Raw genomic sequence first — 11,501 nt, forward strand, 5'->3', positions numbered from 1 at the left:
CATTAAAAGTCATTTAGAAGTATTACACTGAACATGGTCAAATACTTGTCATTAGGTTGGACGAAAAGTTCGTGACAGAAAATAGTTTTCTTATTGTAGGGTGGAATTAAGGCTTTAGCCTAAATAAAACATTTTTGATTTGTTTATTTGTTGAATAGTCTAAGAACTTTTTTATTTATATTATAACTTTGAATATAATTAACCTATTTATTTTTTATTTTAATATTTTATATTGTCTATAATTTTCGCATATCTTCTAATAATTTTATTTCAACATTTTTATATTGGTTATAGTAAACATATGTTTCCTTTTAATTTTATTTAATTTTTTTTGTAGTTGGGGTTCTTATTTTTCTCTACTAATTTTTTTAACGTTTATGATTTCTTCTTTTCCTCCATTCATTAAGTTTATTTTTCAATAAAATAATATATCAATTATTTAATCATCTAAAAGATTCTATTTTTCATAATTCTCGTAAACATTCTTTATGGGCTATGAGAACATTTTTAAGTAACATGAAGTAGTTGAAACTCACCTGTACACGGAGATGAGCGCCTCTAGTTCTATACTTACTCCGTTCTAAAATACTTGTTACATAAGACATAGTGGTATCAATCAAGCATATTTTATATATTATGGCTAATGTGTAAGAAGAAATATATTCAAATGAGATTAAATTTAAATCGTCTAATCAGATACTTTTATAATATTATATTTTTCGTAATTTTTAACTAAGCCTAGTCAAAGATATAATTGGTGAAAATTACTGCATAAAAAATAAAGAATAAAAAAACAGAAAGGAAGAAATATTCCTTTACACAAGAGCTCTCTCTTAATTCATGGTCATTGATTTGGTCATTGGAATTTGAAAGAAAGCATTACAGAGGATTGCAGTATTGAGTCATAAATGCAATCCCCTTAATCCTCTCTCTTTCTCCCTCTGCTACGCTCTGTCATTGCCTCTCCCTAATGGAAAGGAACGCAATTTAATTACTTTTCCTCTTTCTTTTCCTTTTTATTTTTAATTAACTTTCTCTTTTATTCTTTCTCATTTTTCTTCCTCTTTAGGCTTATTATCTTATATTTCTAAGTCTGGATCAATATCACAATTTTTTACCCCTTCTCGTAACATTTAGTTATTCATATTATACACTTCTTCTCATCATATATACATATACGTTCCTTAAAAGCAAGAATATAATTATGGAAAACTTTGTGTTGAACAAACTACCTAATTGTCCATCTCTTATGAATAATCTCTATTATTGATTATTTTAAAAAAAATCTAACATTTGTATACTTTTTAATGACATTACATTTTTCACATTTTAATTGGCTACTGTAGATACCTACTAGCCGATACTCTCACTTCTTCTTCCTCCTTATGCCTCTTTGTTGGTTTACACTTACTCCTCTTTTGTGGTAGATACCTACAATAGCCTGTTAAATATGACAATGAGTGCTACCAACAAAAAATATATAAAGATTAAATTATTTAGAAATAAATAATAATAAGGATTATTTAAAGCAATTAGCAATAGGTGAGATCATTTAGAAAAATTGAATAATTGTTAATGTTTTCACTTTTTTCAAGACATTTATATTTAGTAAGATCAATATATTTTCTCAATATTGGATATAAAGATCTAGACAGAATTAAAAGTTATTTTTGCATAAGAAATAACATTAATAATTTAACTTTTCATTCATTAGTTGTCGATGATCTCAACTTAAGATTATAATCATCTAACAAATCAATTTTTATACTTAAATTTGTTGTCAACATATTAAAAATAGGGTATACTGATTTCAAACTAAGGGTAAAAGTTAAATTATTAAAAAATAAAAAGATATGTTGTCGGCAAAATAAAAATAAAAATTAAATTATTAATAAAAAAATCTAAAATTGAAATTATTCACAATAGATGAATAAAAAATGAATTATTAATATTAATTTTTGTTGGTAAAATCATCAATGTGCTCTACAATTTGGTATGTTGTTTTGACTTCTCAAGGTAAATTTAAGCTTAATTTGAGACCTTTGTGAACAAATTCCAAATAATTTTGGTGAGCGTAGTAATAGCGTAGTATCATGTGAGTTTGTATATATTATAGAAATAAGATTTTAAATTTGATTCTTACGAGCAGTTTTCTTTCATCAGTATACTTTAATTTTTTTTTTTTTTAAAAAAAATTTTGTAGTAGTAAGAAGTATAAAGAGGGAATTGCATTAAATTTTCATATCTTTGTCCTGGACACTAATATCTCATCATCATATTCATGGCCCTGAAAATCAAATAAGCAGGCTAGAGCTAGCTAGGCAATATACACTAAACATTAATGTGTACAATTGTATCATAAACTTAAATGTATTATAAATACCCATGCTCCCCCTTTTAGGAAATTATCAAGCTTTCAACTATATTCAACCAAGCATGGAATCATTAATTCATAGGGCCTTTTTTTATCTATAAATATTATCTCCTCTGAATATTATTCTTTTTTTACATTATTACTTTCCATTTTAAATACTTCATAATATAATTAGAGTTTTTGTATAATTCAATCATTTTTTTTTCCAAACTTATTAGTTATTCCTTATTACAAAACCTTGCTAATACTTCTATGAACATACTCCATCTTACTAGATGTTTTGCCCTTATTTAATTTTTATTGCTTAGATTGTAAATTTGTCTTGGTTTTTGGTGCAATATATGAAATTTGATTAATCAAAAAAAAAAAAAGAAAATACTCTTCAAATTAAATACTTAATGGTAGTAATTTTTAAAACATTAAAATTAGTAATTAATGTAAAATTGAGTAAATGATTAATAATACAAAATTGTTACAATGATGAAATCTTCAATTAGGAAGGTGTTAAAGTTTAAGGAGATTAAGTAGGAATAGGAACTCATAGATTTTAGACATTGTTAAATAACCCAAATTTTCAAACAAATTTAAAGTGATTTTTACAAATTCTCAATTAGACGATTTCATAATGAGACTATTTTTATTGCGTCCAATGCACATTTACCATATTAAAGTGATCACTTATAACTCTAAAATGATCACTTATTACAATTTTAAAGTGGCCACTTTTATAGCTTTAATGTAATCACTTATAACATTAATGTGATTATTTATAATTTTAAAATAAACAATTAGATAAATGGGCTAACTATATGGGTTCGTCTCATGGTGAGACGGTTTCATACATGACCCTTGTGTAATGTTTACTTTCACATCTCAAGTTTAATATTGAACTCCTCTCTAATTTCGATCGGCAAGGAAAATTTACAAGGGAAAAACATGCCCAATGAAACTTGTTCTTGAATTTGTTTTATTAATTATCACAACCATAACCATTCACTTAGGAAATTAATCAAAACATATGCTTGATGCAAGCCAATCATGTCTTTTGATTGATTACACTTTGTTTAGATTGAGGGATGTCAAGAGAATGAAAGAATCTCAAGATATTTGAAAAGATATGATTTCCTTTATTTGAATACTAGGTTAATTGATTACAACATATTTAAAATGAAGAAATTAAATCCTTAAATTTCTTAGTAATCAAAGCTCTCCAAATGTTGAAAGGTTTAAAGGAAAATATTAATCCTAAAGAGACAAGGAAGACTTCCCTTATTATTTACTCCTTTTCCCTTTTCTTTCCTCTATTTTTTTTCATTTTCTTTATCTTCCTTGTAAATTATTATCCAAACAAAGTGTTAGAATTATAAATTTCTTTCTTAATCTCGTCAAAGGGTAAAAAAAATCAAGCAAACATATGCATTCGGTTTAAAAATCAATCATCAAATAGTTAATTTATCTCAAAGGAACATCTATTCAAAAATGGAAAGGATTTTTGAAATATATAAAGGGTTTTAGTCCCTCTAATTGCATTGGAATGAAATAAAAATTAGATTTTCTTTGTGAAAATTTTGAGCAAACTTATGCTCAACATTTTCTAGATGTTTTTGTGATGCTTGAGAATTAATTTAAACTTTTAAGTGTGTGTTAATCAATATTATCTAAACATCCAAATGTTTCAAGTTGGGTCTCAAGGAATATTGGCTAACTTGCTTACATTCCATCCATTTCTATCTTCCTTTCCTTAAGCTCTATCAACTTGATTATCAACCCAATGCATTTTACATCACTTTTGTCACTTGATGTCTACTCCCACATATATGACTTTTATCATCAGTGGAAAAAATCTATCTACCACATGACATAAATTGCGGTTCATATTATAATAAAGCATAAAGTGATAGGTAATTTATAAAATTAAAAAAAAGAAATATTAGATGCCCCGGTTCCTTTATGAGTATTTTTTTTTGGAGAAATATAGTTGATTGTTGATCTTCACTACTTTAAACCTTAAAAATTCCAAATTGAGTATATCCTTGCTTGCTCTTTAATTAGTCATTTTCACTAAGAAAACAGTCAATTGGAATATCTAAATGAAACTAGTAGTTTTAAGTAGGACTATCCAAAATGTAATCACTAATGTTTAGATTTTGGAGGGACCAAGCAAAAATTAAGGAGGGTCATGACATAAAATGGGCAAAATGACAAGACTAAAACACTACTTGAGCACATGTATTTGTCCCATAACATATAACATATTTGAAATCCTTAAAAAAGAACATAGGTACACTGACCAAAATTTCTAATGTAAAGATATAAATAATTATTTTAGGATGTTATATGAGGATATATATATATATATATATATATATATATATATATATATATATATATATATATATATATATATATATATATATATATATATATATATATATATATATATATATATATATATATATATATATATATATATATATATATATATATATATATATATATATATATATATATATATATATATATATATATATATATATATATATATATATATATATATATATATATATATATATATATATATATATATATATATATATATATATATATATATATATATATATATATATATATATATATATATATATATATATATATATATATATATATATTCCTCTTGCATTTATCCTTTTATAATATGTATCTTGCTTTAATTGATCTTTGAGTCTCTTCTCTCAAAATATTGAAATCTCTTGCATAAATCAAAGCTTGCAATCCTGCATAGAAGTTGATAAATATTACCCATCATTAGTTCAAAGAAGGAAAGAAAGATCATATTAATTAATCAAATAAATGATTAAATTTTTAGTTGAAATTAGGCATTATTAGCATAACAATATTGAAGAAAAATGAATCAAACATACAAAAAATAAAGACATTTTTTTAAAATTGATATTCTTTGATGTTAAATTAGGACAAAATGACTAAATAAATATTGCCCATAATCATTTTAATCTTTTATTATTCTTGATTTGGTGTAACTATAACGATTTTTCTTTAAATTATCTCTCAATACATAATTAAAATAGTATAATTTTTAAAATAAATAATTAAAATTAGGCAAAGAAATCTACAAATGAGATGAAGACAAAGCTTAATGTTGTAGATTAAATTAAAAAGATGATACGAATTCATATCTCATAAAAACTTATAACAAATTGATGATATCAATTTTTTTTATAAACGAAATAAATCAAATAAAAGGAAGGAAATAAAACGAAGGAAATACTACATAAAAGACGAAATGTGAAGTCTAGCTATTAACCAAGTGACAAAAGACACATACCAACGCCAATTATCCAAAAGAAAAGTGCAAAGACAATATAATGTCATGTAGATTGTATAATGGAAAATATTTGAAATATTTATAAGGTGGAGCGCAATATTTGCTGCCTAAATATTATTATTCTTAGTACAAAAGGACTATTATAAACATGACCTCATCATCGGTAAATTATTTCATCTTGTTCTTCTCTTAATTCCTCCTCCTCCTGTTACCCTTTATATCTCTTTTATCTATCTTTTCAAACCCTAATTATTCTCTTTCCCACCTCTCTTATTCATATTCAACATATTCTAACCCTAACGTGTGTTCTAACATGGCCCGTAGATTGCAAGGGCAAAACAGACTATTGTCTATGGTCGTTTCAAATTTTTTAGGGTCTAAAAATTTTATTTTTAATTACATGGTTATATGAAAATGAATTAAATATAGATATAATTTATACTTTTTTTTAAATAATATGAGTTATTAGTGTTTTTTAGTAAGTAACATGAGTTAATAAGTGCTTTTTTGATAGAGTAGTTTAAAAATCAACAATAAAAAATAAATGACATATAATAGTTTATTACTTCTTAAGTTTTTAAGGGTCCTTTATATCTTTTGTTCTACAGTCTAAAAATAAATGGGAAGACCCAATGTTCTAGCATAATTCTACTCCAATCCCTTTGTTTTGTTTGTTTTTACTATTTACTTTTTCATAGTTTTCACGACAAATTTAAAAGTCAATTAAGATTAATCTTAAGATTTCAAAAATTACTAAAATTTGATAATTGAATAATATATATTGTGATGAATCTTTCAAGATCCATATAAATATGGTTTTCATATATTGATGAGAATTTGTAGTATCACATAAAGATTTTATTTGAGAAGAATAAAAAGAAGGCGAGAGAGTCATATATTGATGAGAATTTGTAGTATCACATAAAGATTTTATTTGAGAAGAATAAAAAGAAGGCGAGAGAGTAAGATTAGGAATTATAATAATTATTCAAAAAGAAAAATACAACGGATTGAGAATGAATACTTACGAATAATTTTTACCCCTAAATAATCTATAATTATTTGTGCCAAATTTTTATTTTGAATTACGAATTATTCTAGAAAATATATATTGAGGTTATTAAGAAATAGTTATTGATGTTAATAAGCTGAAATTACTTTAATTTTATGTATTATTAAGAACTCTAGTCAAATTTCAACCATTTTACATCATTACGTTATTCAATATATTTTTAAGAAAATATAAAAATGTTTGAAAAATAATTGATACACAAAAAATGAGTACACACTACTACACAGTATTTTTCTTTCATTACAATTGCAGCTTAGTATGATTATATTGAATTTATAGCAAAACATCCGGTTCACTAAATCCTGAATATCTACTGTATCAAATCATAAAAGTTTCAGATTTTTACTATTGCTTAGAATCGATAATAGTGTTTAGATAACTGTGTTTCATTATTCATAATTCATAATTCATAATGAAATTTGATCTTATTTCTATTAGACATACCATGTGATGATAACTATGTTTTCGGAAATATTGAAAACAAATCAAGTAGGACTAATTTATGGACTTAAAAATTTTTATAATATTTTCAACCATTATATTTTTATTGGGTATAGTTAAAAATGGGAGAAAAAAAAATTAAAATTAACAAAATTGAAAATTAAACCAAGAAAACCTTCAACTACTAGATCAACTCGTGATTTTATTGAAACATAATTTTAGTAATTTTAATACTAATAAAAAAGAAATTAAAGGCAATGAAATTAATGAACAAAATTGAAATAGCTAGAAATCAAATATTCATAATAGTATGTAGGAGAATAATTAATATTATCACAGTATTACCTGTGGTAGGGTTTGAGTAAAAGCTAGCCATGACATAAAAATCCCAGAAACCCTAAAATTAAGATGGATCAATACTCCGGCGGTCATCACCTCCGGCAGTCCTAGCAGTAGGTTGTTGATGAAGCTGACCTAGCTGTCCGATCCCCGATGCGGCCGAGACATTCATATTCATAGCAAGAAGACCACCGGCATCATATCCATGGTTTCCACCACCACCGGCTACCGCCATGTCGAACCCCCTTAAACTGTTGATGAGACCACTCGTCTGGTGGTTGCTCGGAAAAAACTGGTGGTGGGAGTATAACTGGTGCTGGTCCCTCGGTCCAGCACCTAAACCCCCACCACCACTAAGTCCGAGGAGATTTATCCCAAGAGATTGGGAAGGGATCTGGTGGTGGGTGTTATTAGTTGCTGCGGAAGCGACTGAACTCGCTACCGCAGAAACTGATAAAACCCCACCCCCGCTTGGGAATGCGAAGTTCTGATACTTAGAAAGTTCAGAACGCGCACAAGATAAATCCATCTGAAGCTGGCGGAGTTGGTGTTGGAGTAAGGAAATAACGCCGACACAGCCGTAAACCGGATCGCGAAGCCGCATATCGGCTTCGTACGCTAAGGAGTTGACGGCGTCCTCCCGCTGGTGCGGGTGGAGCTCGTTGAGAAGCTTGGTGACGTTACTAGCACCAAACACTTTGTGCACGTTTGCAAACTTTTGTGGTTGGTCAGGTGGAAAATAGGGCGCAAAAACGCATTCTGGTTGACACTTTCTCCTCAGAAACTTGCATGCTGCACACGGTGAATTAGACGAAGACGCCATTTTTGGATCACTTTTTTGTTTTTCAAAAGTTTTCCCTCGAAATTCTACCATTGAACAAAAAAAAAAATAAAAAAGGTAAGATGAGTTATTAGTAAATGACTAAAAAAATGATAATGGGAAATTCAGAATAGAGAAAGTAGGAGAAGATCTACCCTTATAAAAAGAAGAAATGAAGAAAACAGACTGCAAAGATTTGATCTCACTTTCAGAAACAGTTGAGATGAATGTTGTTCTTTTTAGAACTCTAGCTTGATGGATTTCAGAAGGAGCTACCTAGTAGTAGTAGTAGCACCCACCTGTTTTTTATTTTTTTATTTTTATCTTTTTATGATTAATCAGCAGCTTTCACCAGATTTGAACTGTCAAACCCAAAGTCAACAAATTATACCTCTCATATACTTCCCTAAAATACATAAGAAAATAAATACTAGAAAATTATATATAATAATTATTTCCAAATATTCTTGAGAAATATTTTGCAAGAAAAATTACAAGATGAGCAGAAATGCTAATTAGTTCTTACGAGTCAGATATACTGAATAAATAATATTTTTTTAATAAGAAGAAAGGTTATATTATAGATAGGAAAATGGGGGATGAAGCTAGCTAAGTATAGTTAAAGGGATGTTTGGATCTCGTGTAGGGAAAGTAAAAGGGAAGAGAGATTTACACTAATTTCAAAGTGTAGAGAAAATAATGTATATATGTGACTCAACCAGATCTTGCTTCAAATTCATTGATTTTTTAAACTAGCTTGTTGCATACTAATAATAATAATAATAATACTATTGTTAAAATAAAATAATAATAATAATAATAATAATAATAATAATAATAATAATATTGTTAAAATAAAAAAATTAATACTCTTGTTCACAATTGCTAATTCTCATACATTTGACCTGTAAAAAGCTAAGAGTTTAGACTTTTTATGAGTAGATCATAATATAAGATCTTGGGATCATATATATAACACCCCAAAATTATATTAATATTAGCCTTAAAATGGTACGTAGGAGTATTTTAAGTAAGAGTGAGGTAGTAATTAATGAATAATAATTAAACAAAGTAGTTGTAGTACTTAATTATTATATATTAGTTAAGAAATTGCTTCATCTACTTACTGAATAAATAATTTATAATTAATAAAACTTATTAACAGTATATATAATAAATATATTTTATTTGTTTATTAAATAGGTAGTTTATTTATCGGAATAATTATGTATTTTTGATATTGTAGTATAGTATAATATGGTACTTTTATATGCTATAATTAAAGTGCTAACAAAGAGAATTCATAAATCATAATAACACACTCTTTTGACTATGGGAGTTGTGAAGTTAGTTCCTTCTAAATTCTTATTCTTCCTAGGGATTACAAAATTAAATTTAAATATTTTCATTTAAAGCTAGCTAGCTAGCTAATAGTATAAATATATAGTAATAGCAAGTCATCATGATTTTTTCTCGATTCATTCAGTCAAACCTTTATTTCTAAATAAAATTACTTCCTTTTTCAACCTCGATTTGCAAATTATTGATGAAAACTATGAAAGAAAATGACTCTTCAAAAATTATTTTAAATCAAACAAAAAATAATTAAACCTATAATTAAATAACTCCACTTGAGCAAACTAAAAGTACATTCAAAGCATAGAGGTTTTTATGTATTGGGTAGATTTTGTGAATGGGAGTGAAAATCGTATTCAGAACTTTATTTAGAGAAAATAGTACATACTCCAACTAAAGATCTGATATTCAAAACATACTTAAATTATTATAGTTAAAAGATTTTAATATAAAATAATTAAGAGATTGTCTCTCAGTGAAATAATTTCAAATAAAAAGTATAGCTACATTCTTATAATATGTATAAAATAAATTATTTAAATTATATATAATGCACATCTAACTGTCTCATGTAATAATTTGTGCAATAATTAAAAGGCCTACCTTAAATTATCTCAAGCTTTGAAGGCTTCTTTAGTTGGTAAGATAAGGGGTAAAAAGGAATGAAAAGAAAGAGGAAAGAGAGGAGATCATGCAAGTTTGAAGGGCTTCCGAATTCTCCGCCGTGAAACCATCAAATCTCACCGGAAAACTTTGCAAAGATAAAGATGATGATAATTATTAAATTAATTAATTTAAAAATAGAAATAGAAATAGAAATAGAAATTGTTTTAGAGAGAGAAAAATAAAAAAAAATGAAAAAGAAAAGATGTTTGTAAATTGTAAAATGCACCCCCAAGAGCAAAGGCTAAGGAGGCGCGGAGAAAGTGAAGAGAAGATATATAGACAGCTATTGTTAGGGCATAGCAGAAGGAATTAGGAATGGTTTTGTTTTTGTGTGTGTTTTTGATGGATGACAAAAAAATTTAATGGTGATGATGATTGATTTGATGGGGGCAGAAATTTTTGTGATAGGATTGAAAGGTTTATAGTAGTGTCATAGTGTGTGTGTGGTGCATTTAATTTTATATGTCATATTATTAATATCATTTGTGCATGTAAGCTACAATTAATGATCATGTCTTATAAATTGTGACAATGGCTTGTTTTCTTAGTTGTTTTTTTGTTTAATTTAATTAGAGTATTTGTAATGCTTTTAGTTTTTATGGTCATGAAATTTAATATTGTAAAACATTGATCTAATAATTTTGTTGCAAAATAATAAATGATATATAGAGTTATTTCATAGGGTAATTTTGAGGTGCAACCGTTTAAGGCCTAGTTCATAAAGACAAATTGAGTTAACTCTTATAATTAGCTTCTAACATGGATTGAACTTGCAGCATTAGGTTTTTCAGTTAAGCGCATGACTACTAAACTATATAGTTAGAGAAAAAATAACTGAAATTTTATTTTTTTTTCTAGAACTCAAAAATTAGTAAAAGAAATCTATAACTTTCTACTAGGCCTGGAAAACTGATCCGACTTGTTAATCCAATCTGAACCTAACTAGAAATAAGGGGGTTTGGGTTGAGATTTTTAAACCAATCAATTAAACGGGTCGATCCGAACTTATCTGTTTATATTAAATGGGTTAGATTTATGTTAAAATTTTAAACCTAAAACAAACATGTATAACTCATTAATTCCGACTTAA

General features: G+C 26.7%; 1 protein-coding gene across 4 annotated transcripts; it reads right to left on the reverse strand.

Annotated features, from left to right (window-relative positions):
* Positions 1-5,043: 5,043 nt before the first annotated feature.
* LOC130817922 (protein ASYMMETRIC LEAVES 2) lies at positions 5,044-10,792 on the reverse strand. Of its 4 annotated transcripts, XR_009043893.1 has the most exons (4): positions 10,349-10,792; positions 8,545-8,751; positions 7,576-8,436; positions 5,044-5,148 (listed from the first exon to the last, which is right to left on the reverse strand). XR_009043893.1 is itself a non-coding variant. In XM_057683893.1 (3 exons), the coding sequence occupies exon 3, from the start codon at positions 8,390-8,392 to the stop codon at positions 7,634-7,636; it is 759 nt and encodes a 252-aa protein (XP_057539876.1). In that variant the 5' UTR covers positions 8,393-8,436; positions 8,545-8,751; positions 10,349-10,792; the 3' UTR covers positions 7,482-7,633. The 4 variants fall into 4 exon arrangements, 2 of the variants coding, with proteins under 2 accessions (XP_057539876.1, XP_057539875.1); XR_009043894.1 differs by lacking the exon at positions 8,545-8,751; XM_057683893.1 differs by lacking the exon at positions 5,044-5,148 and having other exon boundaries at positions 7,482-8,436.
* Positions 10,793-11,501: the final 709 nt, after the last annotated feature.

The sequence above is a fragment of the Amaranthus tricolor genome, chromosome 7, assembly GCF_026212465.1.
Source record: "Amaranthus tricolor cultivar Red isolate AtriRed21 chromosome 7, ASM2621246v1, whole genome shotgun sequence".
Lineage (NCBI taxonomy): Eukaryota > Viridiplantae > Streptophyta > Magnoliopsida > Caryophyllales > Amaranthaceae > Amaranthus > Amaranthus tricolor.

What these genes read in the sequence shown, in the direction of transcription:
- LOC130817922 (XM_057683893.1), bottom strand. Translation starts at nt 8,392, where the DNA reads ATGGCGTCTTCGTCTAATTCACCGTGTGCAGCATGCAAGTTTCTGAGG.